The sequence below is a fragment of the Lissotriton vulgaris genome, chromosome 9 (assembly GCF_964263255.1).
Source record: "Lissotriton vulgaris chromosome 9, aLisVul1.2, whole genome shotgun sequence".
Lineage (NCBI taxonomy): Eukaryota > Metazoa > Chordata > Amphibia > Caudata > Salamandridae > Lissotriton > Lissotriton vulgaris.
The window spans coordinates 1,183,992,742-1,184,015,181 of NC_141697.1; the positions used below are offsets into that span (position 1 = coordinate 1,183,992,742).

At 49.9% G+C, this 22,440-nt stretch overlaps 1 protein-coding gene across 1 annotated transcript in view; it reads left to right on the forward strand.

The window, feature by feature from the left end:
- The window catches only part of TATDN2 (TatD DNase domain containing 2), a 409,795-nt gene that overhangs the window by 353,367 nt on the left and 33,988 nt on the right, over positions 1 to 22,440 (forward strand). The window contains exon 5 of the mRNA XM_086939231.1: positions 13,848 to 13,975. Within this exon, the coding sequence (XP_086795357.1) occupies positions 13,848 to 13,975 (128 nt within the window). The remainder of the gene's footprint in view (positions 1 to 13,847; positions 13,976 to 22,440) is intronic.

Consider the following 22,440-nt stretch of genomic DNA (forward strand, 5'->3'; position numbering starts at 1 on the left):
TGCTACATTACACAAGGACACATTAATTTTACTTATTCCGGTACAACTAACAGCAAACTCATTGATTGTCCTTTTTATCGCACCAGAAAGGTGAAAGGCAAACACTACCCTGTCAGAATTTCAGCTTGTGACCTAAAGATTCTACCTGGTTTTCTGCAGCAAGCAGTCCCAATCTGTATTCCGAAGCAACCACAGCACAAAGACTGCACTACTCGCCGCCACAGATAACATTCGGACCCTCCTGGACCAAGGCCACTCCGCAGCCCTCATCTTACTCAACCTATCAGCAGGCTTCGACACAGTCTCCCACAGCGCACTCGTCATCAGACTACACAACGCCGGCATACAAGGAACAGCCCTAGACTGGATCCGATTGTTCCTCACCGGAAGAAGCCAAAGAATCCGACTGCTGCCCTTCCTCTCTGAACCCACGGAAATCTCCTTGGAGTCCCATAGGGAACATCACTGAGTCCGACCCTCTTCAACATCTACATGGCCCCCCCTTGCCGCCATCATCCCGACATCACGGCCTCAACATAGTCTCCTACTTTGATGATACTCTGCTCATCCTCTCCCTCACCAAAGACCCTGCCACCGCCAGACTCAACTTTCAGAAAGGAATGCGGGAGGTCTTAGTCTGGATGACCAATAGCTGTCTCAAGCTCAATGCCGAGAAGACAGAAGTCCTCTTCCTCAGAACCACCCCCACAGCATGGGACAACACCTGGTGGACGACAGCCCTCAGAAGCCCACCGACCCCCTCAAACCACACCTAAAACCTCGGCATCATACTCGACTCATCCCTCACCATGAACCGACAGATCAGCACTGTCCTCTCCAGTTGCTTCAACACCCTCCGCAAGACCTTCAAAAGGATCCCACCGGAGTCGAGAAAGACAGTCACCCACGCACTCATCACCAACAGATTGGACTATGGAAACGCACTATACGGCTGCATTAACAAGTCCCTACTCCGAAAACTCCAGATGATACAGAATACCGCTGCACAACTCGTCCTCCGCATCCCCCGACAAGAACACATCAGTCAACACCTGCGAAGGCTCCACTGGTTTAATGTGGAGAAAAGAGTCGTCTTCAAAGACCTCACTTACGCATACAAATGCCTACACGACACCGGACCCAAATACCTCAATGACAGAATCAACTTCCACGCACACAAGACACCTCCAATCTTCCAACCTCGCACTGGCCGAACTCCACACATCCGAAGAACAAGAGCAGGGGGAAGATCCTTCTCTCACATCTCGGCCAAAACCTGGAACGAGCTCCCGGCAGACATCAGACTAGCCTCCTCCCTGAACACCTTTAGGAAGGCCCTCAAGACCTGGCTCTTCGGCTAACGGACCTGGAACCCCACCCCCCTCAGTGCCTTGAGACCCTGACGGGTGAGTAGCGGGCTTAATAACCCCCTGATTGATTGATTGAAGCTTTGCTAACAAGGTCATATCCTCAGAGGCCGGAGTCGCTGTTTTGTGGCCGTTAGGAAGAGGGGGTACTGGTGGCTGGAGCAAGGATGATGGGGAACTAAGTTTATTCTGCGTACAAAACCCTTTGGCATTTTAGATATAGAGGGCACTACTCCCAGCGCATGCTGAAGTACTAGAGGCGGTACAAAAGCTACTGCAGCATGCACCAGTGGTGACATGTTTTTTCTGCTAATGACAAGGGTAACTCGTCATGCACTGCCCATTCATTTCAATGGAAATCTCATTAAAGGTGCCTAATAACCCTTAGCAGCCAAGTGGTTAACTTTGAATATTATCTATACCTGCGGTCCACTCTGGATGCCATGTGCAAATGTAAAAAACCTGTGACAGAAGACAAGTTAGTCACACACTAGAGCAACAGCCTTTAGTTCTTTCTGTGGGGGGCGAAAGCAGGTATTGGCTGCAACTTTTATGTGTTTTGAGGAAGGGTCTGCGAGCCGTAGCTCTGCCCTTTGCTTGGAGGATGCACAAACTAAAACAGTGCCCCTTCTCTTGCCGATGCACAGTGTATCCTGGTGTTGTATACGCCATTTTACACTGCGATCCCACAGTATTTCGCAGATCTGTGCATTGTTGGCCGGTTTTCTGATCTTGTGGCGATTAATGCACATCTCCCACATCAAGACCTTTATATAAATTCATAATGTGGCTAACAAAACAGCAGTGAGCACAATAATTTATGAAAGTGTCAACCATGTTCAATTATTCCACTAAGCAGCCAGTCCGTCCAACATGAAGCGCTTGCTTGGCCAAACACACACACACACACACCCACAAAGTACCCTTTGTAAACATACAGGCTGCAAACAATAAACAAGAGTTCTGCAAGCCCTATCCCCCTTAAAGAAAAGCCGAAATCCAAACAAATATCCTACCAAAAAAGCACAATTGACGGTGTCATAGAAAATTGCAAAAATGCTACAAAATACAGCCAAGGACGGGGGAGGCCCATCGGTAAGTAGCACTAACACAACTGTGGCATTAAGAGGAGATGGGAGGAAGAAATGCTATAGTTAAATCTAAGCAGCTGTGGCGTCAAAGCTGAACTCAAGCACACAGTAACTGAGCAGGAAACCAAGAAAAAAAATAGTCCCCCAAAGAACAGATAAAGAGCCATGGCGGAATTAGGCAGTAATAAGTCCCTGCTCTGTGGGAGGAACAGAAGAGAGAAAGGAGGGACAAAGAGGCAGGACTAACCACTAGCAAGCATGGATCTTTGAAGGATACGGACGTAGACAAATGAAAAGGAATGTCAAGAAAGGGAATGGACCTGGTGCCCACAGACCGATTACAGCAAGTCTCAAAGAGGCTCGACTTAAAAAAGGAGAAGTAAACAAATGAAAATGAATCTAAGAAAAGAGAAAATTGAAACCTAAAGGACTGGGCCACCATATCCGTGACACTGAAACCCACTTATTTTTCAGGCTGTTCCCATGTGATCAATCAAAATGCTATCACTCACAAGGTAATAAAGCAAACAGCTGAAGTGGGCTAACCCATAAACCCAGTGCACAATCTTTTACACCCAGGGATAACCAACACCAAAGAATTGCCTTGCTCACTGTGGTGATCATTTAGCTCCTTTGTAACAAAATACCTGTCTCCAGCTTTAACATAATGTAATAGCAATCCTCCTGTACAATCCTCTGGGCTTTAACATATGTTTTTACAATAAATATTTGAGGCCTCCTGCCTTTGTCTTAAAAGGAAAACCCACCACATCAGAATTACCTTTTACCAGTGAGCCAATCATGCCTATGGAGTGTATCAAAGAAATCCCTTGCCTCCTTCAGTAATCAGTGAGAACCCATATAAAACAAATACTGGTATCCAGTCCTTAACACAGTATAAATCCACCCTTAAGGGCCTTTTGACATGTGCTTTTCACAACAAATAAGTCAGGCCTACTGCCTTTGTCGTAGCTTTTCATTAGACAGGTAATTTCAATGGCATCTGATTTTCTTTCCATTCCCCATTCAACCATTAAGTCGGGCCTATAGCCTTTATTGTTGACTTAAAATCCAAAAGACAAAGTAATCACTCTTGTTCACTATAATTACATACTTTTTACCCAATGAAAGCTTGTAGAATGGAAGATCAACATCTGGGTGGAGCCTAAACCCCTCTCTCAGTACTGCTTTTTAAAGCTATTATTCTGTTGATCAGATATGGTCTGCCAACAGCTGTGCGGTCTAGCCATACCTACAAACTCTTCAGATAATGCTCTGATGTTCTACCAGATGTATTCCTAGTGGTAGGTGCTTGCAGGTGCACTTATTGTCCTCTGGCCCCTACATGTGGGCACGATCTCTTGACTGATATTTGACTACAAGGAGTTGCCTCATACCTCCCCCATGCGCAAATCTCCCATTATTAGTTGAATTCCTGATTTGTGCAATCCTAAAACAGTGAGTGTTCTCATTTGCTGATTGTGTGGAGTTTTACACCACTCCCATGACCACACATATTACTTGCATTAGGTAGGGTGGGATGATATTTGGGAATCCACGTCCTGAAGAAGGTCACTGACCTAAAAGGGCTTTAAGGTTAACTGAAACATGTTGACTTAATACATGATGCAGGAATATTTGACGTTCCTGGGTATCCTTTTTAGGTCTCGCCTGTCGATGCACATGCGCATCGAGCTTGCGAGACTATGGGGGCTTAAACAGTCTTTAACCAACTTGCAAGGAATCGTGGCGATTCCTTGCAGTGCCCGTGAAATTCAAGCTCAATGCACATGCGCATTGAGCTTAAAAGCGCATGCACATGCCCCCAGCCGCCTGCCTTGCATGTATTTTCGCTCTGGCGCACTCCTCCCACACCCCCGCTCCGCCCCCTCCCCTGCCTGCCGTGTCGCATTTCTTTAGTTCCCTCAGCCGCACTCCAGGCCCCTGCTGCTTTCACACCCTCTCCCCGCTCCGCCCCCTCCCCTGCCCGCCGTGTCGCATTTCTCCTCCCCCCTCCCCTGCCCGCCGTGTCGCATTTCTCCTCCCCCCTCCCTTCTCTGCCTTCCCTCCGTCTTGTTTTTTTTTTTTTTAACCCGCTCCGCCCCCTCCCTTTTCCCCGGAGTCACTGACCAGAGGACTCTTCACCATGTCTTCACCTCTATGAACAAGGTACTGTTTTAAAAAATATATTTTACGGCACTGCTTGTTTTAAGGAGGATTAGACACCAAATTACTGCTAATCCTTCCAATTTATGAATAAAAATGCCTTTGCGTTACTCCAATTTATACTTTTTTCTTGTTATTTACAGATCTATCTCAGATCGGTAAATCTTAAAATAAAAAATAAAAATCGCAGCGTGCATTTTTGCCAATGCCGTACATCACAATCAAATGAATACAAGACTTTGACAGAGCAAGTCTGTCTCAAAGGCAAGGCCTCTTGGTTTTGCCCATGCTTCTTTTCTCTTTTGCATTGATGAGTACTCTCCGCTGTGAGTAGGCACATGCGCAGTCCTGCTCCACCCTACCTCTGTGTGCCCCTTCCTGCCTTCACTCTGGTAGCACAGCTGCCCCGAGGCTGAGTTAATGTGGCCCTGGGTCTGCCAAGGACTTTGATCTCCTTTAATGAACCCTCCCCAGCAGGACGTTCACTTCCTCCTCCCTGTGAACGGAGCCCCTCCAGCCGGACCAGAACGAGGGAGGTGATCCTCGACAGACCAAGGCCCCCTGGGAGCACCCTCAGCACAGCCCTAGACCGAGAATGAGCCCTCCAACACATTGCATCGTGTCCTCTACAGCATAGACTGAGGCAACCCGACATCTCCTCAGTACAGATTGAGGCTGGCCCTTTTTTCTTGTCAATTGGAGCTCATGTGGCACCCTCCCCCACCCCCCAGATAAAGCAGGAGCTGATGCAGTAAGTGCACTCAGAGGCGGAGTTCAGTTCACGTGCATACCCCCACACAGGCAGAGCGCGCCCTACACTGATACTCACCCACTTCCCAGCCAGACCGAGCTGAGGTTGTAAACACCCTACCCCCTCATGGGCACAGACTGAGCTTATGTGGCCGTCTGAGCTGTGCTAGCTCACCTGCATGGATTTCTGGCAAACTTCGCCTGTGGTTCTGTGGTTTATTCCTAGCTCTGCTCTCTCTCCACAAGTGTCCCTGCCAAGGTGTGAGGCCCGGCCTACAGCATGGACCTGCCTCTGTCTCCCGTGTCTGTGTGACTTGTGTTACTGTGAGCTCTGCAGACAGTGCTGTCCTTCATGGCTCCCGCACATGAACTTATTACAAATAGTTCTACGCGCATCTCTTTACCCATGTGTCAGTGGGACTTTCTGCATGGTGGCAATGCACATGCTTGACAACCTCCATACTGGTCACCCTCCCCTTCCCTGCATGCTGTAGCCCTCCTCATCAAGGGCTTGAAGAAATATGGTGCATTATCTCCCCAACCACCCTCCTCCATGGAACTTCACACGCGCCCCATGCCAGCCTGCACCATCTTCTAAACCAGCTGCATCATCAAAGAAGCCATCACGGTCAGCACCCTTGCCTAGCTGGTTGACGAGCTCACCACCTCCAGTGGCTCTCTGCGCTACACTTCTCCTCCTTCACACCCAGGCAGGACCTGAAACAAAATCCCCATGTCCTTCAGGACTGTCCGTACAATTCTTCAATTTAGGAAAGAGCGAAGGACACACCTCTGCGAAGAACACTACTTCAGGGCAAAGTAACAACCCGTCTCCACTCTCAGCACCCAGTGATGCCCTCCAGTACCTTGTTGACTCTCTTTGGCCGTCTACAAGGCTCTTTCGCCTCTCGTCTAGGTTTGGATTATACAAATATCACATGGATATTTCCGAGTAAAGGTGTGCAGCCACTGTCTCTCTCACACGATGATCAAATACATTCTCTGTGCATGGAGCCCCCTTCTGCCCTGTGACTTGTTACTGCGAGTTTTATAAGTACAAGATTTGTCCGTATGAGTTATGGGATATGATGTGTTGCTGAGCCTGTATGAATTGTCAGTGTTCGGCAAGTATGTGATGTGTCACTGCACCTGTATAAATTGTCCCTGCGAGGTCGGCTGGTATGTGATTTGCCACTGCACCTGTATAAATTGTCCCTGTGAGGTCGGCTGGCTCTGCCTGCTCTCCTCTCTCTCTCTTCCTCCCCTCTCTCCCCCCTCCGTCCTTCGCTCTCGTCCTCCCCCTCTCTTCTTACCCTCCCTCTCTCCCTCTCCCTTTCCCTCTCTTCCTTTACCTCACTTCCCTCTCCCTCTCTTCCCTCTCCTCTCTCCCCGTCTCAGTCTCTCTCTCCTCCATCCCCCTCTCTCTCTCCTCTCTTCCCCTCCCCTCTCTCTCTTCTCTCCCTCTCTTTACCCTCTCCTTTTTCTCCCTCTCCCCATCTCCCCCTCTGCCTGCTCTCCTCTCGTTCTCCCTCCCCTCTCTCTCCCCTCCGTTCTTCACTCTCGTCCTCCCTCTCTCTTCTTACCCTCCCTCTCTCCCTCTACCCTCTCTCCCTTTCCATCACTTCCCTCTCCCTCTCTCCCTTTCCCTCTCTTCCCTCTCCTCTCTCCCTGTCTCTGTCTCTCTCCTCCATCCCCCTCTCTCTCTCCTCTCTCCCCCTCTCTCTCCACTCCGTCCTTTGCTCTCGTCCTCCCCCTCTCTTCTTACCCTCCCGCTCTCCCTCTACTCTCTCTCCCTTTCCCTCTCTTCCTTTCACTCACTTCCCTCTCCCCCTTTCCCTCTCTTCCCTCTCCGCTCTCCCCGTCTCCGTCTCTCTCTCCTCCATCCCCGTCTCTCTCTCCTCTCTCTCTCCTCTCTTCCCCTCTCTCTCCCCTCTCCCTCTCTTTACCCTCTCCTTTTTCTCCCTCTCCCCATCTCCCCCTCTGCCTGCTCTCCTCTCTCTCCCTCCCCTCTCTCTCCCCTCCGTCCTTCGCTCTCGTCCTCCCCCTCTTCTTACCCTCTCTCTCTTTCCCTCTCTCCATTTCCCTCACTTCCCTCTCTCCCTTTCCCTCTCTTCCCTCTCCTCTCTCCCCGTCTCTGTCTCTCTCTCTCCTCCATCCCCCTCTCTCTCTCCTCTTTCCCCCTCTCTCTCTCTCCTCTCTCCCCCTCTCTCTCTCCTCTCTCCCCCTCTCTCTCCCTCTCTTTACCCTCTCCTTTTTCTCCCTCTCCCCATCTCCCCTCTCACCACTCAACACTCTACCCTCTCACCACTCAGCACTACACTCCCTCTCCATCCCTCTCTCTCTCCTCACTCACCTCTCTCTCGCCTCTCTCCCCTCTCCTCACTCACCCCAATCCTCACTCTCTCCAGGCCTGACTCTCTCCTCCCCTCTCACCGCCTGACTCTCTCCTCCCCTCTCACCACTCTCCCCTCTCACCACCACTCTCCCCTCTCAACACTACTCTCCTCAACACTCTCCCCTCTCCTAATTGCATTTTTTCACGGCCGCCTGGCTGTGACACCACATCAAAGGGCTTCTCCTCCCCTAATTATTTTTTTCCGGCCGGCCGTACTTTAAGTTTCATGCCCGCCATACAACATACAACCACACATACAACCACATGCACAACCAAATCAGTGCACGCTTTCACCAGTCGCACACACACCACCAGCCGTCAGTGCACGTTTCCACCAGGCACACACACCACCAGCCGGCAGTGCACACTTCCACCACTCAGCACCACCACAGCACCACTCAGCACCATTACAGCATCACTCAGGGGCACCACAACATCACTATGTGCTACAACAGCATCACTGAACGCCACAGCATCACTTGTCCCCAAAACAACATCACTCAGCGCCACCACAGTCCACCACCACATCCACCGCCACATCCACCACCACATCCACATCCACCGCATGCACCACCACCACATCCACCACATCCACATCCACCGCATCCACCACCACCACATCCACCACATCCACCACCACATCCACCACCACCTCCGCCACCACATCCACCACCCCATCCACCACCCCATTCACCACCACCTCCGCATCCACCAACACCACATCCACCACCGCATCCAACACCACCACATACACCACCACATCCACCACCACACCGACCACCACCACATCCACCACCACATCCACCACACATCCACCAACACATCCACCAACACTTCCACCACCACCGCATCCACCACCTCCACATCCACCACCACATCCACCACCGCATCCACCACCACTGCATCCACCAACACCACATCCATGACCACCACAACATCCACCACCGCATCCACCAACACATCCACCACCACCATATCCCCCAGATCCACCACCACCACATCTATATGTGTGTGTGTGTGGGTGTGGGTGTGTGTGTGTGTGTGGCTCTGTGTGTGTAGGTGCAAATGCAATGTTCTTGGATTTTCGTCACAATAAAATACACTGAACATAATCTTCACAAAAGTTATTTACAAACGTTTAAGGTATTGCCATTATAAATTACAATTACTTTTATTTAAGTATTAATTATTTACAAAAATAAAAGCCATTGTTATTTGTAATATCAATACATCTAAGTCACGTAAATACAACACACATTGCATTACAAATGCTATAGGTGTCACATTTGCGAAAGTTAAAACTATTGACATTGTAACTGACAAAGCTATTAATTTTGCTATTTTCAAAACCAACACATAAATAAAAAAGTGTCATTTACAATAACAATCGCTCAAACTTTCCTAATGCGAGACCTATTGCATTTCCAATGCTTGTTTATATGGTTTTAATCATTTCAGGGTCACCCAAATAAGGTACCTCCACTACTCTGAGGGCGAATTATTTGTGACACTCGCTTCACGCTATTAACTTGCGAGGTTCCCTCGCTTTTAAAGAATCGTTTTTAGAAATATTTTGTTGTTGCTTTTAGGTGTGTTACTTTATTAGGAAAACTCCCACAACTGCTGTATATTTGTTTAGAAAACTACCGATCGCATACCTGCACTATAATTGTACTTTCACCGCTATTTAACGGGTCCTCAGGTGCTGACACACTGCGTGAGCCATCTTGGGGGTAGGAAGGGACGTGTGCGGGCGCCATTTTGGTGAGCATTGTAGTTGCAGGCTGCCACGCTCGGCCGCTATTTAAGACTGTCTTTGAGGCGGGCCAGACCTGAAAGGTACCTCCACTACTCTGAGGGCGAATTATTTGTGACACGTGCTTCACGCTATTAACTTGCGAGGTTCCCTCGCTTTTAAAGAATCGTTTTTAGAAATATTTTGTTGTTGCTTTTAGGTGTGTTACTTTATTAGGAAAACTCCCACAACTGCTGTATATTTGTTTAGAAAACTACTGATCGCATACCTGCACTATAATTGTACTTTCACTGCCGTTTAGCGGGTCCTCAGGTGCTGACACACTGCGTGAGCCATCTTGGGGGTAGGAAGGGACGTGTGCGGGCGCCATTTTGGTGAGCATTGTAGTTGCAGGCTGCCACGCTCGGCCGCTATTTAAACCTACCAATGCAAGCGCGCAGCGTACACGCGCAGTGGGCGCACCAGAGGCGAGCCCGTCTGCGCCCATCCGCGACCAAACGGGACATGGGGCCATAAACCCTGGTCCGTGTATTAAATATAACAGATGGGAGCTGTTGGAGGCAAATCATGGGAATCCAAAACCCAGTCAGTCGTGCCTAACCAAACTGCAGCAGGAAGGGCTGCTTAAACCCCTTGGTAGGAATTTAGGGACCGAAACTAAGCACTTAGTAAATGATCTGCATTATGGGCTCCTGAACACGCGCTCACTACAGAAGCACAACTTAGAGATCTTCTCTCTACTACAGGATGGGGAATTGGATATCCCAGGAGTCACCGAAACGTGGCTAGAGGAGTCCTCTATGCCAGACGTAGTAGCTTCCCTACCGGTTAAGTTCATGGCAATATTCCACAATCAAGCAGGCACTAAGAGAGGTGGCGGTGTTGCTCTTTGGCACAGCAACCGCTGGAGAGGCGAAAGAGTCTATGCTGAAAGTGTGGGGGGTGCTGATGTGCTGGGTGTTAAATTTGGGGTGGGGACTGATTGTTTGGTTATACTTCTAATATATCGTCCCCCGTGGGCCACACCGTTTTTTTTGGACCTGTTCCTGGAGTTGGCCCAAGATTTCCGGTCGCGCTACAGTAAACTGATAATTATGGGAGATTTTAAATTTCATTGGGAAAAGTCCCCGAAAGAGGGTCAAGCCAACCAGCTAGAAGAAGCACTTAAGACCATTGGTTTTATCCAACAGGTGATGGGTCCCACACAAGACAGGGGCCACACCTTAGACCTTATCTGGATGACAATCCCGGAGCAGGACCCTGTAGTTATTCTGCCCTGCGCATGGTCAGATCACTATCTAGTGAAGGGCAAGATTCCCGTTCGTGAACATAGGGGAAAGCCTGGAGCAGGCTGGAAAGTAGTGAGGAAATGGAAAAATATAAATGAGGAGAAGATGGTAGCTCACCTTCAAACCTCTACTCCGCTCAGTAAGACTGAAGAGAACCCAGAAGTCATCTGTAATAACCTGACTGATAAATTAAAGAAGGCAATTGATGTTGTCGCACCAGCACGGAGGGTGAAAATTGTGGATAAAGGGCTAGGGGTCCCATGGTTTAATGAAACCCTTAGGGTCAGGAAGAGGGCAAGTCCTAACGGAATTAAGGAAGAATAAAGAGTTCACGCAGGAGGACTGCCAAAAATTTCGGGATTTCTTCTCGAACAAAATTGAAGATCTCCTGTCGGAAATCGCGCTCACTCCAATCCTTGACTGCCCTTTACAGATCCCCCCAGCTATCTCGTCGGTTAATTTTCCCCTGGATACTCTGCCATTGATTACTGAGGACAGACTGGCTAGTCTCGTGGGGCGAGTAAAGTCGGGTTCACAGGCGGACCCTTGCCCCCCTGGGGGTGTTTAAGCTAGCGTTGCCAGGGATTGAGGAAGACGTTCTTACTCACCTCAACAGGTCGCTGCAAACAGGACAGATTCCATCAGCCTTCAAGGAGGCACGTCTGATCCCTCTGCTGAAGAAACCTGGGGCGGATGTTAAGAATCTGAAGAATTTCAGGCCCATTTCTCAGTTGCCGTTTTTAGCTAAGGTGTTACAGCAGCATGTTCTTACAAACCTCTCAAGCCATCTGGAAAACAATGACCTACTTGAACGGAACCAGGCAGGTTTCCGGGCCCATCACAGCACGGAGCTGTTGATGCTGTCCATCTTGGATGAACTAAGATGTAGAGCAGATAAAAAAATTCCCGGTGCCCTGGTGCTGTTAGACCTCTCCGCGGCTTTTGACACGGTGTGTCATAGTCAATTGTTGTCGCGGTTGAGGGACTTTGGCATCCAGGGCACTGCACATGTCTGGCTCTCCTCCTTCCTACAAGGGAGATCAGCGAGTTCAGCTGGCGGATCTGGTTTCAACCTCAGCGGCCATCACTTGCGGTGTGCCACAGGGCTCCGCCCTCTCACCTCTTTTATTTAACATTTATTTGCAGCCACTGATCTCGGCCCTCAACCAGATGGACTGTCAAATTTACAACTACGCTGACGATACCCAGATCGTCATCCAAATTGAGGATTGCCCGTGTGCTCATGCCAGACTGCATAACATCTTAAAATACACAGCTAACTGGATGTCTGCCAATTCCCCGAAAATCAACCCAGAGAAAACCGAAGTGTTTCCAATTACCATCTCTGGCAACCCATGGAATGACCTGTTCTGGCCAAGGGAATTGGGGGCGCCCCCAGAACCTGCAGTAGCAGTTAGAAACCTGGGCATTCACATTGATGGCAACCTGACGATGGAAAAACAAGTCTCTTCGGTGGTGGGCATCTGTGTTGGTCTCTTAAGACAACTAAGAAAAATCTCCCAGCTTTTGTCTTTTACCACCTTGAGGCGTGCGGTCTCTGCCATGATCCTAGCCAGGATGGACTATGGCAACTCGCTATATGCAGGGCTCCCCCAAAAACAACTGACTAGACTGCAAACAGTCATGAACAACGCAGCGAGACTGATTTTTGAAAAGCCTAGGAGAACGCATGTTTCACCTCTCTTGCGCGAACTACATTGGCTGCCAATCAGACAGAGAGTGATGTTTAAGGGGCTCTGTATCACGCACAAAGCCCTATATGGCAATGCACCAAGCTATATGAAAGCCCGCGTGGTCCCATACACCCCTAGAAGGGTGTTACGTTAATCTGAGGCTACCCTTCTGGCCCGACCACGCTTCAGTGCCTTTTCTAACGTTTTTCCGGCAGCCTGGAACAACCTACCAATCGAACTTCGTAAGGAACCCAACCTGCTGCCTTTTCGCAGGATGCTAAAAACTGTGCTCTTCCGGGAGGCCTGGGGCGTGCTGTAATTCGATGATTGGCCCTATGAATTTTGGTGTGTACCTGAACAAGCGCTTAGAGACCCCGGGGTGATAATGCGCTATATAAATCTAAATAAATAAATACATAAATATGATTTGGGTTACCTATTCCATAATTCTCCTATATATTCATTTTGGATTCCCCTGATAAAATACCATCAGTATATAAGAACTCCTAAATCTGGTGGCGCCCATTCCGGCAAAAACTTGTCTCAAACGTGGACATGACCTAGGAGTGAAGCATGCCACAAATTGTGGGCGAGGGATGTTTGTTCAACAATAATCTGTTTATCTGGGAACAGGTCACACTAGGAAGTTTTTTCTTCTACAGGCTTTCGTGTTATTTGTGTGTCTAGGGAGGATGGAATAAGACTTAATTCCTTCGTGTCCCATCGGGTGATTATGAATCCAAAGTAGATATTTTGAGTAGAATGGTGATAATGGGGAATGGTGGAGGATTTGAAGGATAAGAAGTGCAAATGGAAATTTTAACACCGAAAAGGTTGAAGATGTGAATCCGTTTTTAGTTTCTAGTTTTTATTTTTATGTTAGCTTCTCATTTTCTTTGCATGAACGGAGAATGGGAAAGATAAGACCGCATTTACGTGTGTAACTGTATATTATGCCTGGATGAGCTATTGTTTAGAATCCATGAGAAGGAAGTGGGTTATGGAGTTTTCTTCGATTTTACACGCCCAGGTCCTCAACAATGCCTGCAAAAGGGGTTTTCCATTATGGCAAGGCTATCGCTCCTGGGGCTGCAAGAATTGCGTTAGGAGAGAAAATGTGTTAGGGGGAGGGGGATCTTTGAAAGTGCGCCTAGAAGTAAAGACCTGCTAGATGAACATTTTCTGAAATGCATGTCATTTTTGTACTTTGGGGACTCTTGGTTGCCAGCCGAGTCATGTACATGCAGGAGGAAGCTGTTGATAATGAGCACGCATGATTGTGAAGAGCAGCCTGTGTTTTCCCTGTTTATTGTGTCCTTTCGTCCTGCTGCTTCCCCAGGTGTTTGAGCGCCAGCTGCAGTTGGCTGTGGGCCTGCGGAAACCGCTTGTTATTCACTGCAGAGATGCAGATGAGGACGTGCTGAAAATCATGAAAAAGGCCGTACCTCGAGACTACAAGATACATAGGTAATGGTCTTTTAACTGTAACCCTGTCCAGCGGAGGGCTTCAGCCGCAGCTGCCGGCGGGTTACCTGTCTGTGATGTAATTTCATGTGTTTTTCCATAGCAAGAACATTTTGATCATAATGTTATCTCTTTTCCTAAAGTAAGTACTCCGTAGAAAATTACCACAGAAAGTCCCATGCTGCCAGCCTTGTATTCTCCCCTCTGTCTTTCACCACAAGCCTACTGATCCCAGCTAGTTTTAATGAAATGCCACAGAAAGCTATCGACTAATGCTCTCGAATTTGGACCTGGAAACACATTCTTTCACCAGTAAAGAAAAGTCATCAGGCACATCTTTGGCATGATTTTTGTGCACTAATGGCACTTTAGCTCTGTAACCGCACTTTTGGCAAGTGTCTCCTGCCCGTGAACTCACAACATTCACAGCTTGTCTATTTACATGCCTGACTTACTGCTTTCATACCTCGTCGACAATGTTCCTACTGTCCTGGCCTTGATTACTTTAAGGTATAGCAGGACGTTCCCTCAGTGACGGTGTTCTAGGTCTCAAATCTGTGCCCACGTTACAGCACATAACAAACCACCGTAACCTTTCTCAGCGTTTTTTATTTTTTTATTTTTCCCCTGTTGTGCCACTGTTATTGTGTCTATCTGTGTCTTGCTCTAATTCCACCAGTTTTTATTTTCTCGTCCCTGCCTGTTTCTTTCGCCTCTGCAGCCCCTGCGGCCCCTCCCCCCAGAATTCCCCCGCTCCCACCTCCAAGCCTCTCCTCCCTCCCACCTCCCCTACTTAATGGCTGCCGCTGTGTGGTCGCGCAGCTGGCGCGCTGAATTCGCCAATGGTAAGCCCTTCTGATCGTGGCCAGCACCAGGAACCCTGGACCTCCCCCTACCCATCGCTACGACACCACCACCCTCAACGCACTCAACCCAGAAGACTTAGAGAATGCCAACAGGCCTCGCCGACACGACCCACGGCCGGTTCTACTGCCACCAGATCATTACCGCCACCCCGGCCTCCAACACCGCCGACGCCAGCACCTGCGACACCCTAAAATGCATCCTCTTCACCGTATGCTCTGTACACAAATATGCTATAGAAATCTGGAACCTACTCAACTCTCTCTCGCCCGACATCGCCTTCTTCACAGAGACCTGGGCCAACACATCCTCGGCCCCCGACATCAGCACCGCCATCCCAGACAGATACAAGATCCAGAGGAAAGACTGCCCCAACCACACAGGAGGGGGCCTCACCATCCCCCACAAGAGCGCCTTCCACCTCCAGCGTAACCTTCTCCGGCGAACACCTGCACTTCCAGATCCAGACCACCCCCAAACCCACACTCCGAGGAACCCTTGCCTACAGACCCCCCTGCCCCCAAACACCCTTCTTCACCACCATCACCGACTTCATCGTACCCCACGGTATTGCCTCAACAATCTACATACTCATTGGAGACCTGAAGTTCCCCCTCGACAACACCAGCGACCCCAACTCAACTATCCTTTGTGACAACCTCGCCAGCATCGGACTTAAATAACTCATCAACACACCAATCCACAGAGCAGGACACACCCTCGACCCTATCTTCGCGGCAGGTAACAGCGCCAATTCAGACATACAACGCAGCCGCTATGGACCGACCACCACTGCGTACTCTTCGCCATCAACAAACCTAGGACACCCAAAACAGCCCCACGCCCACCACAAAGGAACTGGAGCAAGGTTACCAACAAGCAACTTGAACTCCACCCTCACCTGAGACAAGCACACCTGGGCACCAGACGCAAACGACGCAGCCTGAACTCCACACCTAGATCTCCAACTGTGCAGACGAGCTTGCCCTGCTAGGCAACCCCGACAGTCAATGCCCTAGGAAAGCCGCCTGGTTCACCACTGCTTTCCAAGAAGCGAGATGCACCTGCAGACTCCTGGAGAAGAACTGGAGAAACACCAAGACAACCGAAAACCACATCACCTACAAGGACGCCATGACAGACTACCACACCCAGATCAGAGACACCAAGAGGAACTTCATCCACAACAAAATCCTGGCCAACTCAACCAACTCCAAGGAACCTTTCAGTGTCATTCAAGAATTCACCAAGCCACACAGCGAAGCCACAGACATCACCCCATCCCAAGACCTCTGTGACAAGCTTGGAACCTATTTCCACCCAAGATCAAATACCTCTACGACAACTTCATCGACCATCCACCAGGCGCCACAGATGACCCCGCCCCCCAGAAACTCCAGCCTGCCCACCATTTCCAATTGGACACCGATCACGGCCAAAGACACTGCCTCGACCATGAAAAGCATCCACTCGGGGGCCCCCTCTGACCCCTCCCCCCCTCACATCTATCACAGAGCCGCAGCCGCCATCGCACCCGAACTACAACGCACCATCAACACCACCTTCAAAGCAGGCACCTTCCCAGACGACTGGGAGCATGCAGAAGTCAGACCCCCTGCTCAAGAAGCCCACAGCTGACCCCACCAACCTCAAGACCTATCAGCCTATCTCGCTCCTCCTCTTCGCCGCTAAAGTTGCAAAGAAAACAATCAACAGGAAACCGACACAACTCATTGAAGAGAACGCCGTCCTCGACCGGTCCCAATCTAGGTTCCGAAGCAACCACAGCTCAGAGACCGCCCTACTCGCCGCCACAGACAATAGCTGCACCCTCCTGGACCAAGGCCACTCCGCAGCCCTCATCCTAGTCGACCTATCAGCGGTTTTCGACAGTCTCCCACCGCACACTACTCGCCAGACTCCACGACGCAGCATGCAAGGAACAGCCCTTGACTGGATCCGATTATTCCTCACCGGAAGAACCGAAAGGATCAGACTCCCACCCTTCCTCTCCGATCCCATGAAAATCACCTGCGGAGTCCCACAGGGTTCATCACTGAGCCCCACCCTCTTCAACATCTACATGGCCCCCCTCGCAGTTATCGTCCGACAACACAGCCTCAAAATCGTATCCTACACGATGACACCCAGCTGAATGTAAGATGTCGCAGTCTGGATGACGAACAGCTGTCTGAAGCTCAACACTGAGAAGACAGAAGTCCTCGTCCTCTGTACCACCCCTTCTGCATGGGACAGCCCCTGGGGCCGACTGCCCTCGGAAGCCCACCTCCCCCCCCCCCAGACCACTCCAAGAACCTGGGCATCGTACTCGACTCATCACTCACCATGAAGCGACAGGTCCACGCCGTCACCTCCAGCTGCTTCAGCATCCTCCACAAGACCTTCAAGTGGATCCCCCCTGAGTCAAGGAAGACAGTCACCCACACACTCCTCACCAGCAGACTGGACTATTGAAACGCACTTTACGCCAGCATCAACAAGTCCCTACTCCGCAAACTCCAGACAATACAGAACACCGCTGCCAAACTCGTCCTCGGCATCCCCCGACACAAACACATCAGCCGACACCTACGAAATCTCCACTGGATCCCCGTGGAGAAAAGAGTCACTTTCCAAATCCTCACTCATGCCTACAAATGCTTACACAACAATGGACCCAAATACCTCAACAACAGAATCAATACCCCAAAAAATACCAATCTTCCAACCTCTCACTGGCCGAAACCCCATGCATCCACAGAGCAGGCGGAAGATCTCTCACATTGCAGCAAAGACCTGGAACGAGCTACCGGCAGACATCTGACTCGTCCACTCCCTGAACACCTTCAGGAAGACCCTCAATACCTTGCTCTTCAGCTAAACAGATTTGCGGACCCCCCTCCCTCAGCACCTTGAGACCCTCACGGGTGAGTAGCGCGCTTACAATCCCTGATTGATTGATTGATCTAAATTCACCACTTGGACATTGTTCCTTGGGCTACTACTCTTCATCAGTTTCTACACTGCTGTTGTTTTTTCCAAACTTGCATACACTAATGCTTCTACCCCTTCTCCACACTGGTAATGCCCCTGCATGCTTGTCAGTTTTGCCCTCCGCTTAGCCAGTTTGCGACCCCACTTGTAGTTTCAATTTCTCCAGTTACTCCATCTGGTCATGTTCAGACTGTCTTACTGCTGTAGCATTGCAACTCTAAATCTGTTACCCGTAAGATAAAGAATGAAAGCTTAATCACAGCATATTTGTATAATGAAACTAACCATACGTCATCAACGAGCATCCCTAACAGTTTGAAAAAAAGTTCCTTGTTTTGATGTTCTGCTGGCAAGACTACAAGCCTGCTTTAAGTGTGCATCACTAAATGCAAATTGGCATCAGAACACTACAAACTTCACTTTTCAAAACTGCATATAACAAATCTATGTTCAATGATGTAAACCTATCAGAGTGCGTCATAGTGTGGATAGTGAATTACCATTCTATACGTATTTGTACAGCTTTTGCCATTGCAGAAGTTATCCAATAAGAATGTTGTGCCATTTTCAAATTTCATCTGAATGTTACTGTTTAGTAAATATTGCTTTATACTTTTAATTATTAAAATGCTGCAATGCAAGTAGTTTGCCTATGTAACCATTGCATCACCTTCGTCAGCTCAAATTCTGAGTTAATTCAGTCCAGCCACAGAAACCCAGACACTGGTAAAGATGCCTGCGAAATATTAATTTGTGTGATCTGACTGCCCTTAGTGATAACATCCTGCCCTCTCCTGTGAACATGTCTGATGTCCATGACCTTACTGACCATTATAACTGCTCAATGACAAGCATTCTAAACTCGATTGCTCTTCCACAGCCAAAAAGATTGTCCTCCAAAATCTCCAAACCTTGGTTCAATGGTAGTCTAAATACAAAAAGACAAAATTCTGAGACTAGCAGAAAGATTGTGGAGATCCTCTCCCTTCCTCAAACATCTCTACCAGCTGAGATCATTCAGAAATATTTACAACAAACACATTAGATGCTCTAAAGCTAGCTATTTCAGAAACCAACTAGAGCAAGCAAAAAAACAACCAAAAAAGTGTTTGAACTCATCAAGCTTCAATCAGACAGGGTGAACAACCTTTACAACAAAACTTTTACAACGCAACCATTACAACGCAAATCATTACAACGCATTTAATTTACTATCCAACACCTTCCCTAGTGTCCACGGGGACTGGAGTTGGAATAGTAAATTAAACTTTTCACTATCCAGCACCCCAAAGCGCTATGCGTTGTAAAGGTTTGCGATGTAAAAACCGTGTTGTAAAGGCATGCGTGTTAAAAGTATGCGTTGTAACGTCATGTTCGAGGCATGTGGGCTGCTGAATTCTTATCTGTGCATAGATCGCCGCCTAGTGTTGGGTCCGGATGATTGCACATTGTTGTCCTGGAAGAGTCTTCGAAGTATCACGAGATAGGTGGCTCCTCCCCTGGACTACAGTGCGCATGGGCATCGCCTCCATCCCCAGATTGTTTTTTTCCGCCATTGGGTTCGGATGTGTTTCGGTTCCCTCTGTCGGAATCGATAGTTGTTTAACTTTCCTAACTTGAGACCAAAAGGTCTTTAGGACTTGCGTCGGTATTGTCCATCGTTCGGGTTGTTACTTCATCAGCTCCGAACTCTTGCTGCCCCTCCGCGTGCTGTCGGCGCGGACGGGCCTACACGACGCTCCAGACTACCATGGAACGAACTCCGTTTAAGAGGTGCCCGGTGTGCACCTCAAAGTATTCACACCTCGACGTGCACCCAGTGTGCAACAAATGTCTGTCGCCGGACCATGACGAGGCCAGGTGTATGGCCTGCTCAAAATTCCGGTGCAAGAAGACTCTCAAGCTTCGTCGGGCCGCGAGACTCCAGGCCCACTTGTCGGCGCCCCCGCCGGACAACATCTTCGAGGAAGACGTTGGTGACGACACCTTCTTGCAAGTTTCGGACTCCAGCCCAGCGTCGGAAGATGAAAACTACGACGCGGGGGACGAGGAGTTTGATGAAGTCGTCGGAGAGGTAGGGGACGACGACGGGGCCATTGCCACCGTGGGGGATAGCTCAGAGGAGGAGCTCCCTCAGACTGACTCCGGGGTCAATCCCCATGATACGGCCCAGGTCGAGGGATCGCCTTCGGGCCTTACCCAAGACTCTACTGCTCGTCCCACGGCTCCGCCTACGGGCCCAGCCACGGACATTGGTGATGCGCCACTCCCGGTAAAGAAACTGAAAGTGAAACCACCGGGGTCCACACCAACGGTATCGAAACCGAAAGTGAAAGTCTCACTGTCGGGATTTGAGGCTCCAAAAAAGCCCAAAATGGCCGCCAACATAAAGAGCCAAGCCAAGATGGCCGACCCGAAGACCCTGGTGTCGAAGCCGAAGGCGAAGACGACCGACGCGGCCGCGTCGGCGCCGAAGATGGTCGAAGACCCGAAAAGACCCTCAAAGAAGCGTCAAGACGACCCCAAGGCTCTGGTTGCGCCGATTCCGGCCGTCAAGGGCAAGGGTGGTGACGTGTCGGCTCCGAAGACTGTGCCTTTACTCGCCGACCAGACTCCGGCCTCGGAGGAAGCGCTCGAGCCGGTCCAGCCCTCACCGTCCTTAACCAAGAAGGTCACGGAGTCCCTTCAACGGATTCGGAAGGACGCAGCGGCCCTGGAACCAAAGACTGTGGTGCCGAAGCCTGCACAGCAGACGGCCAAGGCGCAGACGCCGATCCGCCTCATGCTGCCGCCGAAGAAGACGCCGAAGGCATTCGCTCCAAGGCATGGGGACGGGGTGCCCTTGAAGCCGGTGTCGACGCCCAAAGCGTCTTTGGTAGTGTCGAAGCTTCGGCTAAAGCCACTCGCAGAAGAGGAGCGTCGAGAGGTTGTCATCGACGCGGACACAGGCAAACTGTCTCTCCTTAAGAGAAAAATCACCACGGAGCCGGTGCTGGAACATTTTCGTATTCCACTCAAGAGGAAGTTGGACTCTGCGGGTACTTCTGCCCCTGTGGAGCCTGCATCTCCACAAAATCTAGAACTCTCACCGACTCATTCTAACACTGGGGAAGGTGATGGAGATGAGGAGGACGAGTACAATTATCCAGCGTACTCGGATCCGGAGGAGGCCAACGAACCTTGGTCTGCTGGAGGCGACCCTGTGGACCCTCAGTCAGGTCACTAAACGCAGCTTTTTGCAGCAAAAACTTCTCCAACGGAGGACTCTGCAGCCTTCAATGCTCTGATTGAGAGGGCTGCAGCGAATCATGATGTCGAACTCCATGCGGACCCTGTGGATGTCGATTTTCTGTTTGACACTTTCTCAGTGGCTGAAAAGTCGGTCAAAACATTGCCTATGCTCAAGGGAGTGCTGAAGCATGCGCCAGAGGTTTTCAAGGAGCCCACTCGGGCGCGAGTCATCAATCCTCGGATTGACAAAAAATACAAGGCAGCGCCCACTGATCCAACATACATCAAGGGACACTTGCCACTGGATTCGTTGGTCGTATCCAACGCACGCAAGCGGGCGAACTCGCAGACCACGGGTGATGCTCCTCCCCCAGACAAAGAATCTAAGATCTTTGAAGCCTCAGGCAAACGTATTGCTGCGCAGGCAGCTAATATTTGGCGCATTTCAAACACGCAGGCCCTACTTGCACGCTACGATAGGGCGCACTATGACACCCTTGAAACACTTCTGCAACACTTACCTGATCAGTACAAAGAGGCAGCTGAGATGTTGATTCAGGAGGGGAAGCTCATCACCAATGCTTCCATTAAATGTGCATTGGGTGTGGCTGATACCGCCTCCAGGGCTGTAAACACTAGCGTGTTACTGCGTAGGCATGCCTGGCTTAGAATATCAGGCTTCAAACCAGACATACAGACAACCATTTTAAATCAAACAGTCAATTCAGACCACCTGTTTGGCCCTGAAGTGGACGCAACCCTTGAGAAAATGAAGAAAGATACGGACACTGCTAAGTCTATGGGGGCCCTCCAGTCACAGCAGTTTCGGGGTGGTTCTTTTCGCCGCTCCAATAACAGAGGCACCTCAAGGGGTCAGGCATCGCAATCCACGCAGTATTACAAAAGCAATACCCAGACCTCATACACCAACAAGGGTAGAGGTGGTTACAGGGGCAACAACGTCAAAGGCAGGGGACGTGGAAACAACAGCTCCAGGTCCTCCACCACCAACAAACAGTGACGCCTTGTCACTGCCCCCCGACCACACAACACCGGTCGGGGGGAGACTCCAGCAGTTCCTGCCCGCGTGGAAATCCATCACCACGGACAGGTGGGTCAAATCTCTTATTCAGTACGGTTACTGTCTGGAACTCACGTCCACACCACCAAACATACCTCCAAGAAGCCGTCCTATGTCCGGCGAGCACTTGCTCTTGTTGCAGCAGGAGGTCAAAGTCATGCTGCAAAAAGGAGCGATAGAGCTCGTGCCACTGCAAGAAAGGGGAACAGGAGTTTACTCTCTGTACTTTCTAATCCCCAAAAAGGACGGATCCCTCAGGCCCATCCTGGACCTCAGGCCCCTCAACCGGTACATTCTG